A 19,742-nucleotide genomic window follows, 5' to 3' on the forward strand; every position below is an offset into this window, starting at 1 on the left:
TATCAACTGAGGCACTATTAACAGCTTGGGATGGAGAACACTGAGTTCTGGGGGCTGCCCTGGACGGCTTGAGATGTTCTGCAGTATTCCTGGCCTCTGCCCACTAGACATCAGCTGCACCTTCCGCCCGAAGTGGTGATAATCAAAAATGTCTCTGGACATTGTCCCAGTTGAGAATCATTTCGCTATGTTAATATGTTTACAGTGGTTAAGAATGGGTAGGAGTATTATGGGTAATTCCTATTTTTCCCTCCTTTATTTCTAGTTAATCTACAATGAAAATGTATACATTTATCTTCTACAGTAAAAAATAAAAGCTGCTATTAAAATACCCACAACCATGGCACTATTTATTAAAAAATTAACGGCATATCTCTTCTGGCAAAGTCTTTGAGAAGAACTATAGACAGATTTATGCAAGTTATAATGTGGGAAACCACAAAGGAAATAGGGAAAACCCTTCTCCCAAGATAAGTTAGCAAAAGTTCATCTCAAGACGTGGTAGTGTGTGGGCGAGAAGGAATCTGATTTATGGCCCAGGTGCACGGATCTGTGCTGATGGAGCCCTCTATTTGATGTTCTCATTAGATTTACCACGCTGGACAGACCTGCGCTCTGAGTTGTACAGTTTTCCTCTGAACTGATTTCCTTTGGGTTGAGCTCCGCCTGCGGGCACCAGATCTTTCCCATGTTGTAGGCTGAGGGGACAAGCATCCCTCTTCACTTCCTTCCTTCCTATGGTCACTGTGACCCTGGGCTCCACCCACCTCATGGATGGATTTTTGTGGGGGGATTTTTGTTCACCCAGTTATTTAGAATTTATGGGGTGTGGAAATAGGGCCACTAGCAGACATTGGAAAACTCAATGTGGAAGAAGTTTGTCAAATCCCAGAACTGACAGCCAGCCAGGTAGAGGATGAGGGGTGCTGGTCAGCCACGCTGAAACCTCAGCCTCCCACCTCCACCTGGACTCAGGCCTGCGGAGGGAATTGGATGGCTTCCAGAGGATGGTTTCTTGGGGCTGCTGAGGCCCTGGCCACAGAGGTGACAGGATGCACAGGGCTGCCACCCACACAGATAACACATTTAAGCATGGGTTACCTTCCCCCACAAGAAATACTTATTGTATGCTCATTTGAATATAGGTGCTTACATGTTGCAAAGTACTGAAGTAACAGAATTATTTAAATGCTTAGTACTTCTGACATGCTTAGTATGACATGAGATGTAAAAGCAACTCAAAATTAGATTCTCTTTTGCAAAACCACTGACAGACTTCAACAGGAAGGCATAAATTAGGAAGCAAATGACTATTGTACTTCTAGATAAGAAAAACAATGGTTGGCAAACTCTGCCTTTGGATCAAAATAGTCAGACGTCTAAATGGCTTCTCTTCCCTGTGCTCAGCAGAGGCTCTGGCAGCTAATCACGATGGTAACAAACCCTTAACACAGCACTCACTGTGTCTCAGGCAGCATTCTAAGTGCCTTCTATATTCTAACTCCTTGCGTCATCAAACAACCATAAGGGAATTGTTATCCCTATTTTATAGAATGAGAGCACTGGACTATTGTATAGACACAACAGGTGCTCAGTATATATTTTGTGAATGAAAGAATAAGCCAAACAGCAACCCATTACTTTATTTTTCTTTTTGCTCTGAATAACGACTCATTCTTCCCCACTCTTGAACTTCTTTTACAGTATTACAGATTTGTTCTTCAAAACTGGCAGAACCACTTTGACAAAGATTGAGAAGAACAGAACACTCTGGTTAATATAATTATGTTCTAAATTAAACCATTAGATCAGAAACTGTTTGGCTTTGTGGACAAGCTCAGAAGACCATGACTGCAGAGTCCATTTCTCCTACCAGGTTGTCTGCTTGTGCCAAAAATATACAGAGGGAATATGGATGATATCAGTTTTCCTGAGAGAACATCAATGGATTTTGAATTCATGATAAAAACAAATACATATTAAGGTAATATAAAATTGCTGTTTCTGCAGGTAAAAAACAGTCAAATAGCAACAATTTTACACAGTTCAACTTCACAGATTCTGCCTTATTTAAATGCAGTAACTATAGGATTTTATTTTCTAAGCAGTGAAGGAGATGGGAAGAACTACTAGAATTTAAATAGGATGGTATTGTTTTATGGCACACTTTGGTTCTCACAGTAAATTATGTCAATGTTTTAATACACTTTCCCTTACATATTCATTTTAAGATTATGTAGATAGGGGATGTTCATTCATACATATTCCAAGGAGTCTTTGTGGCATTGTCCATTCAAATAAAATATTTAATATTATGGTAGTAACACAGTGCTTCAGCTTCTAAACATGTTCTAGTTTATAGACTATGTACATGTCTTAAAAAAATCCCACACATTTCCAGAAATAAATGTACTATTCCAAATGTGGCATATGCTTTCAGATTGGTTTTCCTACTAAAAAGTTCCTGCTACTCAATTGAAAGGGCATTTTCTGACTTCAAAAGAATAGTAACAATTTATGTTTACACTTCAGAACTTCAGTAAGTATTCATATGGTGACTTAAAGTAGCCAAAAGCATGTGATATCAACATATGTGCCTGCTTTACTTCAAATACAGATTATTGTAATTGAAAAGTGAGTTGCGGCCCTTCAATGTGTCCAACTTTTAAGTATCTCTTCTTTCTGATGATAAGCCAAATTCCAAAAAAGTAGTATTTATAAAATGAAGGGTCTTCATCAGTGTAGCACAGAGAAGACAAGAAGTGACTGTGGCATCTTACTACACTGATGGACAGTGGCTGCAATGGGGTGTGTGGGGGGGACTCAATAATAAGGGTGAATGTAATAACCACATTATTTTTCATGTGAAACCTTCATAAGAGTGTATATCAATGATACATTAATAAAAAAATGAAGGGTCTTCATGAAATATTTTTTACAGGGCTTTACGTCTGGTAAGTGCCCAGAAAATAATGTATAAGTGTGCTTGCTAGAAAACAATAAACAAAGATGCCATAGTACACCCACCTAAATAAATCCTGCATCCAATTTGGCAGAGCATCTTTGAATACTTACTGGGTACCAGGTAATGGGTCAGCCACTAGGCACAGCAGGGGCCCACTAGCATGTGAGAGCCCCACAGCAGGAAGCAGCCACCATGAGAGGCAGGATGAAATAATCCTGTGAGAATGAGGTGGAGAAGGAAGGAATTCCTGCTGACGCAGGAAAATCTGAGCACACTTCTTTTTTCCCAGGCGTGCTCTTGCTGGGTCACTCAGATATTTGCACTCACATGCCTTGTAACAGTGGGGGTCCGGCAAAGGGAAGTTTGGGTGTTAGTCTCCCATTTGTACATATAACCCCCATTCCTCCATAAATTGGGAGAGATAAGTTTCCTTTTCTTCCGGTGGCTTGTCTGGAGCCTGCTCCTTGTAGAGTCTGGACAAAAGCCCCTCCTCTGGGGCCTCTTGGTATTCAGGGCGCTCGTATTTCTCTGAGTCAAGTTCAAAGCTAGATAATGAAGGTATACGCAGCCTGCCAGTCCGAGGGTCCCAGTCGACCAGTGTGGTGGTCGGTGGCTCTTCCATGCCTATGTGCCCCTGTGGCAGGTGGTCCAAGTCTCTGAGCTGAGGGGTGTATGGCTGCGGTAGTGTTTGCGGGCCTGCGTCTGCCAAAGCCGCCTGTTGTTCAAAGGAGTTTCCTTGTAAGGACACTTCTTCTTGCCAAGTGAGCTCTTGGTCTCCGGGCTCCACACAAACGTTAGTAGTTCTTACATCATATTCATATTCAATGACTGCTTTATCCGTGGGTATTGTTCTGCTGAGTGACTCTTGCTGGGCTAGGGAGGTACCTCTGGTCTTTTCCTCAGACTCACAGAAGATGTCCAACAAATGGGAAGCATACCCTAAGTGCATCACCTCTCCTTCCTCCTCAGGGGGCTTCTGGGCCCTGCTGGGCTCATTCAGGTTCGCTGTGTCACTGCTTTTTTCCACAAGACTTAAATCCTTATGAGAAATTTTACAATCCTCCAAAATACTGAGGGTGATAAAGTTAAAGACAATTTTTTCAGCAGGTACAAAGAAACTTCTGTCAAATTCATTTCCATAAATCAAAACCTATAAAGAAAAAAGAGAATGGTTTTCACCTTTTCACTTTAGAGAGACATTAAAAACAGCTGTTAAGTACAGCTTATACTGTCACCAGAGAGTTTTAAAGACCTATTCTTACTGACTCATGAAAATTAAAGTTATGCTTGGAATGTATGGGAAACCTCATTCACATGGCAGAGACCCAAGACATGCAAAATACATATGAAAGTGACAAGTGGTTTCTCTAAAATCAGGATTTCTGCTGTGTTAGGGGTGGTGAGGTCTAAGAATAAGAGTTTTTGAAATCACTTTGTTGTGTATGGCTTCCTGTGAATTTGTTATTAAGCCATGGTTAGCTGGGCTACCAGCCCTTTTGGGGATACACTGAGGGCATGAAATGTGGATGGGCATGAAAACTGGATGTATAAAGGGAGACAAGCACATAAGTAGAGATGATTTCACTTTGCCCAAACATCATTCTAATCATGCTGTGATAAGTCCCAAAAGGGAAGTTCACCTGCCAGTTGATGGCAGATAGAGAAACTCTAAATCATGTCAGGGAAACTTGTTTGAGATTACAGTTTTGCTGGAAATACACAGAAGGTGCCTGTTTAGTTTGCCAATGATGATTTACGTTGCAATCTTCATCGTCTGTCCAATGATGTGATTTTATTTAATGTTACAAGACAAGACCTTCAGCTTCATTCTTTTACAAAATTTTGGTTCAAAAAGTCAGAGGTGGCCCATTTCTCCAGTGAATTTTCCTCCTGGGAAAGGTCTCCCTATGTCACTAAGGAGCTAACTCTGAAACCTAAGTGCAGGCAGGATATCAGAAACATTTTAACACTGAACTAACAGGAACACATGTATGCATCATGTATATGTGAACATACATTTATGTAATTCCCAACTAAGCCATTTTTATTCTAAAAATATGCTCAGCCCTTTGGAACCCTTCAGCGTATGGTCCAGAAACACAAGGTTTGTTCTTCCTTTTGCTTTCTTGCTTCTACTTGTTATGAATGATAAAATCCTGGCCATTTCCTTCCCGTGTTTCCATTCCATGTTTTCGTCTCCGCCCTATATCCCACTTTCGTCTTTTAGATTTCCATCTTCTCTCCCTGCACAGCCGCCACAGCCTCCTCACTGCTCCTCTTGCTTCTCGTCTTACTCCCTGTAAAGTTGTCTTAGACCCACCACCCAGCTGGATCTAAAACACAGTATTGACCATCACACCCCCAACCCAGAATCTCACAGAGATTTCTCCCCGCCAACAGAATAAAGCCCAAGCTCCTTCGAGTGATGTCCCAGTTCTCCCATTATCTGGCCCTACCACCCACTCTCCAGTCTCATCTTTTGAAGCTCCTTATCAGGAACCTTATGGTTTCACAATATTGTGTGGCATATAACATAGTATTACTATGTGGTTTCCTGAACACTGCCCCACCTTTGCCCCTGCTGTTTCTTCTGCCTTCAGTAGGTGCCCTAACTCTTACTTCCTTTCATACCCAAGCCCAGGCCTGAGTCCTTTCCTGACCCCCCACCGAGGGCTTCAGCCTCTTCCCCATATCTGCAGACTCCCCTTGCCTTTTTTCATCTCAGCCTTCACATATCATTTTAAATTCTAGTCCCCAACTAGACTCAAACCTCTGGATGGGCAGGGATCATGCCTCAATTAATCTGTATACCTCAAGACCTTTTCTACTCTGGTCATTAAAGAGAAAATCTTTGTCAAAGTTAAGGAATCCTTCTCTTGGGTTATGTTAGTGAGTTAATCTAGTAAAGAAAGTGTATTTTAATTCATCAGTTCTTTAACTTTAAACTCACTCTGCCTGTAAAAGGAATGGTATGTGTTTTAAAGCCTCCTTTTCTATTATCCTGGAGGTGTGTTATAATGACTCTCGTCATATTAAGCACTCACCAAATTTGCTGGGTGTTTCTCTTTGCCAACATGGATGTATCTGTACATGGAATAGCCCATCACAGAAAAAATAAACACAGTAACAGATATGGGCAAAACATACCAGAAGATGATTTTAATGTTCAATACTGATGTTTGATCTGTAAAAAACAAATAGGTGGGTGGGGGAGATAATTGTGATTTGGTGCAGTGGAAAAACATTAACAATGGCAAGGAGCTTTGGGCAGATCACTTACATTTAGGAACAGATTCTCACTTTTATAAATTGAGAAGCTTGAACTAAAGGTTATAAAGGGTCTCAGAATTGTTCTCTGACAACAGATGGTTTTAAGGAATCATCTGGACTTGTCTTCAAACTTTACAGAAAGGATGCATTAACAACCCACGGGAGCAGGTGTTCCAGCATTTTATGACAGGCTGTCAGATTCATGACGGTTTTTATATTTGAAGGTAAGTGTGTCTGATATTCAGATACCTCACAGCAAACCAGACAACAAAGACTTCTTGTGCAGATCCCTCTAGGTCATTTCACTTTTCCATGCTACTTTGCCTTAATTTTTTTCCATATATTTAGGAATATGTGGAGAACAGAGATGCATGGTGTTACTTTCTATACTTACTAATAGAGCCATCCTCACATGAATTGCACAAACTTTCAGGGTAGGTCTGGAGCTTGAGAATATGTGTAGGGAAGGGACTGAGCTGGTGAGTGCTGAGAATGACAGTAACTCCCTGCCAGGTCCGGATGTGCTGTAGGTTCATGATAAATAGCAGTCATAGAGGAATGAAAAGACCCGGTGAATAGTTTTAAGAAAAGGGTCCCTGACTCACCATTGATCAGATTACACAGTTGATGAATAGGGCTTATTGTGGACTAACATATTTCTTAAATTCCTATGGGGTACTTGGAAGTTGTAATGGCTAATTTTACATGTCAGTTTGGCTATGCCATGGTACCCAGATATTTGGTCAAACATTATTCTAGAGTTTCTGGGAAGGCATGTTTTAGATGGGATTAGCATTTATATCAGTAGATTTGAATAAAGCAGATTACCTTCTATCATTTGGGTGTGCCTCATCCAATCAGTTGATGGCTTTTATACAAAAAAGGCTAACCTCCCCAAGGAAGTGAGACTTCTGCCAGCAGATTACCTTTAGATAACATCAACTCTTCCTTGGGTCCCCAGCATGTCAGCCTGCCCTGTGCATTTTGAATTTACTAGCCTGTACAATCATGTAAGCCAACTCCTTAAAATACATCTCTATCTCTACAGATATTCATATATATATTTATATGTATATATATACATAGATTCTGTTTTCTGGAGAACCCCGACTAATACAGCAGTAGAAAAGAGGAGCAGCTTTAGGACAAATGACAAAAGTTCTAGCACGTCCCTTATATACTAATAAAGTAAGCAAGAGTGCCATCAGAGTGTTCGGTCTACGCAGATATTGGATGCTCTTGATGCATAGGACTGAGAGAGAGCAGCAAAGTCACTATCTAATTAACGATCTAGTTAAAGACTAGAAATAGAAGTGTCATGGGTGGTGAGGGTGGTTAACAATAGCCAGTGGGAAAGTCCAGGTATGAGGGTACAGCTACAGGCTCTTCTTGATGAAGAGCACATCTGTCAGCAGGTTCCCATAGAAAGGTGCTAAAGCCACAGTGCAGATATTGCAGATGGCTGAGCATCATTAGCCCCTCTTTTAGGTTACAACTTGGTCCTGTCCTCTTAGTACAGTCCTTGGTCTCCAGACTGAACTCATCCTAAATAAAAAGAGCCATGGTTACAATGACTAATGGCATTTAGTTTGCACAGTAAGCCTAACAAACTCTATGTGTGTTTCAGGAACTGGGGAATTATAGAAAGCAGAGATATTTTTCCAAGGATAGTCCCCAAAGATGTAATACTGATTTTTGAGAAAAGTAGCCCCTCATAGCAGTATATTGGAAAGGCGTCTGGGGCAGTAACAGCTGAGATATTCAGGAAAAGGTCAGCACCTGAAATGGTGCCTCCTTGTTTTGTTACCTTCCGTAGACTAGTGAGAAAGTTGGCTCCATCTGCTTGCTGGGAAGTATTTAATTTAATCTGTACTTTAGTTGCTTTTGCTTTGCCAACTGCTTCAGTGACTTCCACTGGAAATTCATTCCTAACATTTGGCCACTTGTCAGGCTGTTAGTAAACAAAGCACTTTTTCCAAATACAAAAATGATTTATTCAATCTGCTTTGTTCTGCCTTTTGCCTGCTTAGCTCTTTAGTTTTATTGGTAAACCCTTCATTTCAAAGGGAAAGGTATGATAAGGATAGAGTTTCAAAAACAGTACTTTTTACTTTTGATCCATACTCATACAATTCCCTTTTTATTCCCTGGGACAATTTCAACATAAAATGTGGATGGCGTGTGGGAAAAAGAAACCAGGAGTTCTGTGACATTCTTATCTTAGGTCTACTGATCGGAAGACCTGGGGAAAGTTGTGCCATTTGTCTGTCCTATGCTGGCACGTCTGGAAGAGAGAAACAGAAGAGTAATGGATGAAGAGCCATTGTAAACTTCAGGATTTATTTTCAATTTTCAGGTTTTAAGTTCAAGGTCCTCTCACCTTAGGGGAAGAAAGGTTGAACAAATGCCAAGCTCCTAAGTGTGGGCCTCCTAACAGGAATGGGAATGTTCAACCACAGGTCTTGGTAGCCCAGTTCAGAAAACATAAGACAGACAAATACAAGGAAGGAGAAGAAGCCACCATAAGAGCAAGGGTGCAATGACTGATTGACTGATGTGCTGCTCGCAGACCCTCGGCAGCCAGTGAATGGTATCTGGATGCAACTTGCAGAGCCTGTATTTAGTATTCCTGAGGGGGTGCAAAGAATTCTACCTTCAAGGATTTTTAGGGTAATGCTTTGTTCCAACAATACAATTTCCTGATGTTCATGAGAACCACAGAACTTCAATGGATCAGACTGATTATAATTTTAAAGAAGGAAAAAGGTGTGTGTGAAAATTCTTAATAGTTATTTCCCAAGGCAGCAGCTCGGCAGTGGATGCCAGGACCAGTGCTGAGAATTCCTCAAGGGGTTGAAAATATTCCCTAACATTGGCCAAGTTCAATGGCAGAGTCACAAGCTGCCTGATGGATTTCTGGTGCTGGCTGTTTCTGCCTTTGCCTCAACCTGTTTCTGGCAGACATGGATACACCACAACCTTGAATGCACTACCACACTTCCTTTTAGTTCTATCAGACTGCCTTCCTCAGACCTGTGGAGAGTTTTTTTAAAGCTTACCTGTCAAAGTATGGACACATCGCGTCTCAGAAGGCTGAGCAAGGCGAGGAGGCCCTGGGACAAAGGACTCCACATGGACACAGTACAGAGTATCAGGCTCCAGCCAGCTGAGCACAAGCGTGTGGTTAGTCACACACTGAGACCACTAGGACAAGGAATTGCAAATAGCAGTTAGAGCCAAGGATTTCCAGTGCCATTACCGACAAATAATTCCAGAAGGAACTAGAAGACTGAGATAACATTACATCTGTTACTCTCACCACATGCTTTCTTTCCAACAAGAGCTTGAATACCCTTTTCCTTTAGCTCAGCAGAGCATGGTCAGGAACAGGAACAATTCTGGGAGCAATTCTAAATAATAACATAAGGATGGATTTCTTATTCAACCTTATCCTGTGTTTTTGCTAACATTTTTTTTTCTCTCTTGGAGAGTGACCGACAGATGTTTTGCAAGAAAAGCTCTCCATCAAAATGAGGTGGATAATTGCTCTATACTCCAGTAGCAACATCACACCCCATTAACAGAGAATTCTGCAAAGGAAATCTAAAGGATGTTCTTAAAATTTCTGCGTATCAGCTTCAGTGCCATCTTATATGGTATCTCTTTTGAATATCACATCTTCCCAGATGCACATGTAGATAATCTAAGTGTCAGGGCTGCTTGTTCCAGTATCATCAGTTGCAAAAAGTGACTCAAATTATATGCCCGCATTCCATTTCAGGCTTACCGTTTTATTTGATTTAGTGTTATATACAGACACATTATACTTCAAATTAGAGTAGATTTGTTGCATGGAAATAGAACTTTCTTCTGGATTTTCCTTCCACTTTTCTGGAGCCGTCAGAATGATAGAAATGGATTTCTCATCAGTAGTCAAAGCAACCTCTGGTGGGCCAATTTGTGCTTAAAAGGGAGGCGAGAGGGAATGATCATGTTCAGATGTAAAAATCACCTTGGATAAAACTACAACATAATCCCACTGGGATCAGAGCTCTAAAGCTCACCCTCTTATTTGAGATGCCTCAGAATGCTTTAAGGTGGGCCTGAGTTCTGCTAAATCTTGGGACAATCATTTCACACACCCTGACACAATGTTAAAACAGCAAATTCAAGGGTATTTACTTTATTTATTTCTAGTCATTTGGATAAACAACCCTGGATAGTAAATACAATTAAAAATGTTTACAGCATTCCTGTGACTTGAAAAGTTGGTGATAAATAATATTAATATGATTTGATACATGGTAACAAACAGAAATAGAGAAATGAAGCACTGCTAACAGCCTTTGGAGATGTGACTGCAATGACCCAGAACAGATGTTCACCAAGTTTTCCCATAAAGGTCCAGCCAGTAAGTATTTTAGGCTTTGCAGGTCATACGATCTCTGCTGCAACTATTATTTACATAAATGTAGAAATGCCTTCTTAGCAGTTCGCCTGTAGACAGTCAGAAAGGGGCAGTGTTGCATTTGGTCTGACGTATGGTCTACTGACTTTGGATCTAGAAGGGCACCAGGTGAAAGGCTCCCGCTCCAGGACTTCGGGGTGCTTGTAAATTTCATTATGGCACACTGAGTGGGTCTTCTATGGCTAAGTTAACCACAGATTGGGAATGGAAAAACTAAAAAAAGGAAATGCCAGGAAGATGTTGCCTTGAGTCTGAGTTATACCATGAAATTATGTCATTACATTACCAAGTTTATAACAAGAGGACACTTAGTTTGGTGGTCAGAACAATCTTTAATCAATCCTGTGGACATGTATCAGTGGTTTATAAGCCCACAACATTTAAGAATATCTGTCAGTTGTTCCACTAAATAATAAAACAAAATCAAAATTGGATAATATTAGCATCAAGTGTCAATTTTGGATCTGGGAGAGATCTCAGAGATCAGTTGGCCAAACCTTTCATTATAAAGATGAGGCTCTGAGATCCAGCAAGATGAATCTCCCTGGGCTGGTCACTCCCCCAGCTGATGGGCAGTGTGCAAAGGAGGGTCAAGCAGAGCCCTGGCTTCTCAGGCAAGGCTGTCTGTGAGTCTGTGAGGCTGAGACTTTTACACCAGGAGCGCAGGTGAATTTGATATTAAAAATTGTTTAAAAGACAACTGTGTTACTTACTTTCTAAGAACGGAAAGAATCGCCCAGTTTCTGCCCATTTGGAACACTTTGTTTTCCAAATGGCCCTAACTTTGGCATAATACTGATGTTCGTAGTCAGAAGTTTCAGCAGAGAGATCGCAGTAGGTTCTATTGATATTTCTGCATTCGGATTTATTCAGCCATTTCTTTTGCCCATATCTGCTGAGAAAGAAACTGTGAATTAATAATGAGGTGCCCTCTCTGCTGTACAATAGGAAAAAAACAGTCATTATATAATGAATGGAACTTAAGACCTTCTCTTTAGAACAACAGAAGCGCCTGTCATTGAGATAAAAAAGAATCCACTTTTGCTGCTGGCAATTTTTTTCATTAGCTGTCAGGAACATGAGTCAGAGTTTCTGTAATCACCTTTCTTTTCCGTGAATTATGATGTGGATAGTACATTTTAAAAGCATATATTTTATAATTATTCTTGGGATACAGGAAAATTTTTACATATTGTGTGATCAATTTTTCTTGCAATTATCTATGTAAAGTTTTGGTCCACTATGCATCTCAAGGTCAGTTTGATGGGTTGTTTTAAGAAAAAAATTAATCATTTTTTTTTCTTGGAAGAAAAATTACCTTGACATTCACATAAAATTTTAAAAATCTGCTAAGGTTCTGGGGAAAATTTGTGAGGTTGGAGTGCATACCAAAAATCTACATTTTCAATAAATATAGTGATGATGATTATATTAAGTTGTTCATACCTGTTTTTCCTTTTCTTTATTAAAAACACAACACCCATTGCAAATAGAGAGGGGTGAATATTTTAAGTACTTTTCAGGTGAGAGAGACTTGAGGTACAGAGTTTAAGTGACATGGGATTAGCCAGTGAAAGAGACAGGATTGCATGAGGGGTAAATGAAAGGATTAAAGCAGGCATTTTGGGGTTTTAGAAAAACTAACCGTGGTGATAGCACAGAGAATATAATGGGTTAGGAGAGGTAGCCTGCAGAGCAGTTGAGAGAGTATTGCTGCGGTCCAGGTGGAATATGTAGGTGGCTTGGACAAGGATGGTGGCAGAGGAAATTATGATAGGACAAAGGAGGAAATATCAGGAGCCATGACCTGGAGATTGAGTGAATGTAAGAGATGAGGGACATGAAGGTGTTGAGGATGAGGTCTCCTTCTGTCTGAGATGGATGGAATAGTGGCAACATCTACCAAGATAAGGCGCAGAAAAGAAATGCCGAGTGCGGAGTGGGAGGTGGGAGAAAGGAAAGATAATGAGTTCAATTTTTGACATGGTGAACTTCAGGTAGTAAAAGATTACCCAGGGCAGATGCCCAGGAGGCACTGGGGCTCAGGAGGGAGGTGTGAGTGGGAGGCAGTGACTGTGAAAGCACAGGCATAAAACTACTCATTGAAGACATAGGTGTGAATGAAATTATTCATGAAGACAAAGCAACATCCAGGATAAAATTTCAGGAGTATCAAGATTTAAAGGTTAGATACAAAATACACTTAGAAGAAGCAGCTAAAGAGGGTGAAGGAAAAACAGACATAAAAAAATTCAAGGGAATTGCATGTTCTGAGAAGGAAGAAATGTCACTTAGGTGTGGCCGAAGCTTAAGGGTTTCTTCTCTTTTCAGAATATGGCAACAGAGCCCTGCAAACAAATGTCTCCTGTTTCATAAGCACCAAACCTGCCAGAAGACATTAGAAATATACTTAGATCTTGTTGACCAACTTCTCCATCAAGGTATCACTGCTCCCTACGGGCTTTCAAACTTTTTTGACTGTGAGCCACAGAGAGAAATACCTTTTACATTATGACACAGCTCACAAAAACATAGAGATCTAACGCACTAAAACAAAGGTTTTATAAGGTAATACCTAACCTTTACTTTTTTCATGACCCACCAACAGGTTCTTGACTTGTTGTTTGAAAAATATTACCATTGCCTATTTGATCCCCCTTCTTCAAACCTCCTTAGTTTGCCAAAGAGAGGGCGGCTTCCCATGGCAGATGCTGATGAAGGAGACAATGCCCTTGACTGGCTTCTGGATAAAATGCTTTGTAAAGTCTGACAAGCTGATAGACATGAGCCATTCAATCAATACTCCAGTAATGGTGTTTGTGCCCAACAGCAAGCACATACAGCCCTTCAGTGGTCTGTTTTCTGGTAACAGCAGGAAACATCAAGTGCCCACTATGTGCTGGGACCAGTGCTTATGGTCTGCACGCTTTATCTCATTTAATTATCATAATAATGGTAAGAGGTAAGTACCATTATTTTCATCACATTTTACCGATGAGAAAACTGACTTTCATTGAGATGAAGGGAGCTGTTTAAGTTCATATGACTGGTTAACAGGTGTATCTGGGATTTGAACCACCTTTCCCTGATGCCAAAGTTTGTGCTTTTAGTGTTACACTCTATTTTCTGCATTAAATTCTTTTAGCAGATATAATTTAAACTTTTGTTAAAATTTCATATTTTGCTTGGAAACAAACTTCACTCAAAAGTATAAAAGTATAATATGTAATTTGCCCAAGGTTACCCAGCTAGGTTCACAGACTAGAGATGAACCCGGGACTGTTTGACTTGGGGGCTGGGCTTGGAGTCCTCTGTCAGTGGAATCTACTGCCCTGTACCACTGTTCACATTTCACATGCATAGGCATGTAAAAAACAACATGGTAAGTTTCTTTTTAAATATTCTCTTTTGAGAGTTGTGTAATCTAAATTATCTGCTCTCACAAAGCAGTGATGACTCTCTCTTTCTTTTTTAAAAATCCTTTCCTGAATCATATAAACATGCAAGGGACAGAGCAAGCTCTTTGCTCCACCTAATGGAAGAGAAGGCAAGGGCATAGTCATGAGCCATTTCTCTTTGCGCAGTGATATCTTCTTTCCTAAAACACCTGCTCCTGAGAAACTCCTTGGAAATGAGAATGAGGTTCTAGATAAAATGAGGCCATTGTGAATAGCAGCTGAAGTCTCTCACTGCCTTTAGTGGCCAAAATTCTTTTTTCAAAGACAAAAATGACTTTATACTTTTTTGTAAAAATGGTACATTTAAAAAAACCTCAAACAATGAAAAAAACAGCATAATCAAGAGAGAAATCAAACACCCTGAAACACATTATTCTGAAGCATTTGGAATACATGATTCTAGTCATCTTGTTAAGTTACTTATACACAGAAGAATGGTTAGATGACTGGATATTAGAAAAAACTAGATTATAGCATACATATTGTTTTAATAAAAGTAGTACATTTAACATGATTTGAACTTTAACAGAAAATTAAACTGAAGTGGAATTAAAGGAAATTGCTGTAGTTCAAATATTTCATCACCACAAAAAGCATTAGTTCCTTAAAGTTCTTTTAAATTAAGAGTGATTTATGAAAATAGAGTTTAGTTATTAAAATGGTGAAATATTTTCATTTAGATCACATTTAATGGTTTCCTCCTATGAAAGTCAGTACACTTATAATTTTACCTCACTTTCGGATTTGTTATATTATTGTTTAGGTTCACACATTTATATGAAAGTCCGGTGATGAAATTTCCCATCACTCTTTAGTCGTGGTTCTGTATTTAGATGGTTTCATTGCATGTTACCAGTCTTTTTGCCATAATCTTGTCATTACTAAGTTCTTCATTCAGGTTCATCTTTCTCTCTCTGTCAGCTGGATATCATCTTTAGTGAATGATTTTCCTACCCTGAAGGTCTCAGGTGAGTGATGTCACGAGTTCCCACCTGCTTAAAATACATGTTGAACTTAATAGGAGTCTTAGGTCACACCCGTTTTTCCCTTGGAAGATATATCATGTCTCCTGTTGTGTGTTACCAGACAGAAATTACCCTACCCATACTCACCCGCCCCACTTGAGTCCTGCTTTTGCTATGATGGTCATAAATCACTTCATTTTCTTAAAGTTCAGTAACTTCACCAGGATATGTCTTCCTATTGCTTTTATTACATTTTTCTTGACATGTCATATATTTATGACATGCAATTCCAGATATTATTACCTTCTCAATTATTGCTATCAGTTGGTGATAATAGGTTCTTTATCTCTGTATAACATTTAAATTTTCTTCTTCCTAAGCTCTGACCACTTAAAAAAAAAAGAGTTCTCCCTTTTACCTTAGAATCTCTTCTTTGTTACCTCTGCTCTGAGCTTTACCATTAGAGATCATATTTTTTTAGACTTGAACCATGGACAATTACTTGTCTGAATTTTTCCCCTATTTCTATGAGAAGGCTTTTGGGGAACTTTTAACTTGTGATTTTTTGTTTGTTTGTTTGTTTGTTTTACCCTTCCAGTAATTATGGAGAGGTGCTGTGCTGGATTCGTGAAGATTATGACTCTTTGAATGGGGCTGGCTGTTTATTGAGTATTAGGCAAATGGGTAGGAGTGGGGGTCAGTCACATGCCTGTTCATGGAATCATATCACTCTCTTTGCCAGGGAGCCTATCCACCCTCAGGTTTTGGACTGTAGGAGACTGCTGTGGCTCCTGGCACACCCTAAAGGTCACAGCCTCCTGGGGCTGTGTCACAGCCATGTTTACCTCCATCATTCCTCTGACACCCATCTCACTCCAGGGTTCTCCCTGCGTTGTGGGTGGGTCTCTACAATGGATAAGCCACTTGAACCTGATTTCTCTTTCAGCTCCTCTTTCTCTGACATTCTGTGGCACCAAACTGGGGCTCTATGGGGACATTTCCTCAATTTCTGGTGGCAGAAATCCTTAGATGTCACATCGTTAGATTGTTAGGCAAACCTTTCAGTACTGTGACCATTTATTCTTTGGAAAATATCTTCTACTGTTGGCACTCAAGAAGATACAGGTTTCCTTTCAGCATCTGTGGTTGTTTTCCTTCAGAGTTCATAGTATCTGACTTGTAAGCTCAGAGTCTGTGCCTTGGGCTTGTGGCCATTTCCTTCATTTCTTTGAAGATGGCCATGTCTGTCTGTTTGGCATTCCTTCTTGCTTACAATGACTTTTGAGGGAGACTTGAAAAGGGAAAATGTCCACTTACAACTATCTTTCATAGGAACAGCTAATTGGAAAAAACCTGCACTCAATTTCACTTTCACTTAAAAATGTCTATAATCCCAATAAGTTTAGACGATTCAGAGATGATGGATTTACTTGCTTGCTCAGCCTCAGAATAATATTTTGACCAACTTCTTTTCTCCATTGTAATAACTTCCTGTTGCCCAAGTACCCAATGCCTCTGGCTCTGTGAAGAAACTTTCCTGATTTGGTCTAACAACATAGCAAGAAAATTTAACATGAAATATATAAAGCTTTTCTTGTTTTAAAATGCTTATTTAATCATGGGACTCTGAGTCTTGTGTTCCTAAGAGAGCCAAAAGGAACAGAACCAACTCACATGAAATACTGCACAGTGTACGTGGCTTCAACTCCTTGCAGGCCCTCTGGTGGACTCCACTGTAGGATATTCTTCATGTTTATGGATAAGAAGGTGACATTTGTAGGCTTAGGCAAACTACCCGAGACACAGGGAACTGAAAAAGGAGTAAAGTAGAATCAAGGTCTTAGTGGAGAAAAAGGAAAACATCGCTGTGGTAGCTCGTCTCCAGATACGGCCCCTGAGGAGCCATGTTCCAGGGCTCATACCCTGTGTATTTCTTCCCAAACTGAACGTGAGCTGACCCTGTGACTCACTTAAACAGAATGTAGCAGAAGCAACTCTGGGAGTGAGCCTTAAGAAGGCCTGGGGGCCTCCATTTTTGCCCTTTTGAAAGCCCTGAGCTGTCATGTAAGAAGTTGGACTACTCTGATAAGAAAAAGAGTGAAATATTGCCATTTGTGACAACATGGATGGACCTAGAGGGTATTGCGCTACATGAAATAAGTCAGAGAAAGACAAATACCATGTGATTTCACTTACCTGCGGAATCAAAAAAATAAAACGAACAAACAAAACAGAAATAGACTCAGAAATATAGAGAACAAACTGGTGGTTGCCATAGGGTAGGTGGGTGGGGTGATGGGCAAACCAGGTGAAGGGATAAAGAGGTACAAACCTCCAATTATTAAATAAGTAAGTGATGCAGATGAAAAGCACAACATGGGGGATACAGTGTATAATATTGTAATATCTTTGTATGGTGATAGATGATAACTACACTTACGGCAAACATTTCATAATGCATATAAATGCCCAACCACTACGCTGTACACCTGAAACCAATATAATATTGTATATTATGCTTTAGCTAGATAAAATGTTGGGCTATTCTGCTGGAGAAACTATTTTGAGAGATTCAGTTGCCCCAGTATCCCAGCTGAGTAGAGATTCCCAACCAAGGAGCCAGGATGAAGCCACTGTGTAACACCAAAGTCATTGACTGAAGCTGCACGAGAGACTCCAAATAAGAAAAGCAGATGAACCACCTAGTTGAGCCCCAGTGAAACCTCAGAATTGTGGGAAATAAGAAAATGGTTGCTTTAAACCATGAAATCTTGGGGTAGTTTGTTATGTACCTGCAGATAACTGAAACAATCTATATCTAAATTATTAGATGCCTCTGAAAAGTCAGAGTTTTGGAAGTTGGAGTTGGGGCTAGCTTTACTAAAGTACATAATAAAGCAATGATTAGAAAAGGAATCAGTGAAAGAAGACAGTTTATTCAATTAAACATGGATAAATTCATATAACTGTACTCGAAGAAAAAGTGTATCCTAGAGGATTGATTTGTAGAAATCTTGTGGAGAGATTTTGATAAAGAATTGAGAAACTATGAAAAAATTAGAAAAGGACAAAAGGAAAGTGAAGGATAGTTTCTTATAAAAGAAAACAAGGATGATCCTTGAATTAAAATAAATGAAAAAATCCAGTGGTAAAACATAAGAATCAGAATACTAAACTATTGGAGAGATCACAAAGAACTGAGTAATAAGCAATCATATTTTATGAAGATCTTGTATCATAAATATGCATATTCTAGTCAGTGAACCTGGAAAAACACCAAATTTTCATAATGCAAATCAAACTTAGGAAATAAAATTTAACTCAGGCACTGAATGCTGGTCCGATCTTGACTAAGTCCCATAATTCTTTTATAAATTAGCCAGGACTAATGTCAGAGAAAGGAATTAGCTTTATCCTTGGAATAATCCTTGGCTAAAATTAGCTTTATACAATGTATTGTAATTCTCAAGTCAAATGAAAAGAAAGAAAAAAATTCTCTACTTTAGGGTTAAATTTTGTAATATGACCCTGATTCTAAGCCAAAATAAGCTCTTTAACATGTGACACAGAAACCAAAATACAGGCAGTTGAGTGTGTTTTTGTGTGTGCATATGTTATTTGTAATGACTCCTATCTTTAACCTTCATCATTTTTTTAAGTATTTCAGTTTATTTTTAAGAAGAAAGTTAAGTATTCAAAGAGTAGGACTATCAGCTGATCACTGTGTGGTTATGTGTGTGGCAAGAGTAGAAAGGATCTCAAAATGATACAGCCTGCCCAAGTCTGTCTTTGATTTCTATTTTTCTAGCTCTTTGAAACTATTGTGTATCAACTGGTATTAGCTTTTTCTGGAGATCACATAAAGCGAATAATTATCAATGATTTAATACTGCTCTGTGTTATCACTAGGTGGTAAATTTGAGTACATTAAGTTAATTTCAGATGCAACAGAGAATATGGGGAGACAGTGCCATGAAATATAGTTATTTCCCAACCCTTCAAAGTGAGGAACAGTTTTAACATAAAAAAATTCCAAGGATCTTTGCAGATGTAAAATGCTGTGGGGTTTATATGTTTAGATAACACTAACATGTGCAGAGTGGTTACAATCTTGTAAAAATTTAAATTAAAATAGACTGTGCATTATAATATCAAGACGGAAGACATTGCCAAAACAAGGTTCTACAGAACTAACTGAGAGGGAACTAGAATATTCTGCTTTGTGGCAACTTCAGTTTGGAGATATAAAACACAAGTTATCTTGGATATTATAGGTCAGGAATATTTTCTCAGTGTTTAACCTACACAAATGTTTATCTTCTACAACATCAGTTTCTTTTCATCTTTAATATAAGTAAACAATTGACTGAACTCTCAAGATGCCTAAAATATCACAAAAAATTTTAACAACTTGAAAAAAAAGGATTATTCATTTTAAAATTAGTTTTGTTGGGCACTGCCATGAGGAAACAAAGTAATTTTGTTCTTCTGAAATGAACTATATTCTGGAATGTGCTGTCAATCATTAATGTTCATTAATTCAACAGACATTTTGATTAATGTGTAATTGTTTAATATACTCTAGAAATGCTGTATCGATTATCAAAATGTTACCA

General features: G+C 39.3%; 1 protein-coding gene across 1 annotated transcript in view; it reads right to left on the bottom strand.

Annotated features, from left to right (window-relative positions):
* Positions 1–1,623: 1,623 nt before the first annotated feature.
* IL20RA (interleukin 20 receptor subunit alpha) overlaps positions 1,624–19,742 on the bottom strand; it is a 35,020-nt gene continuing 16,901 nt past the window's right edge. Inside the window, exons 2-7 of the mRNA XM_017681300.3 lie at positions 16,801–16,936; positions 11,417–11,595; positions 10,023–10,198; positions 9,295–9,439; positions 6,010–6,149; positions 1,624–4,115 (exon numbers count right to left, since the gene is read on the bottom strand). Coding sequence (XP_017536789.3) covers positions 3,336–4,115; positions 6,010–6,149; positions 9,295–9,439; positions 10,023–10,198; positions 11,417–11,595; positions 16,801–16,936 — 1,556 coding nt within the window. The 3' untranslated portion in view covers positions 1,624–3,335. The remainder of the gene's footprint in view (positions 4,116–6,009; positions 6,150–9,294; positions 9,440–10,022; positions 10,199–11,416; positions 11,596–16,800; positions 16,937–19,742) is intronic.

Source organism: Manis javanica, chromosome 13 (genome assembly GCF_040802235.1).
Source record: "Manis javanica isolate MJ-LG chromosome 13, MJ_LKY, whole genome shotgun sequence".
In the NCBI taxonomy this organism is placed as follows: domain Eukaryota; kingdom Metazoa; phylum Chordata; class Mammalia; order Pholidota; family Manidae; genus Manis; species Manis javanica.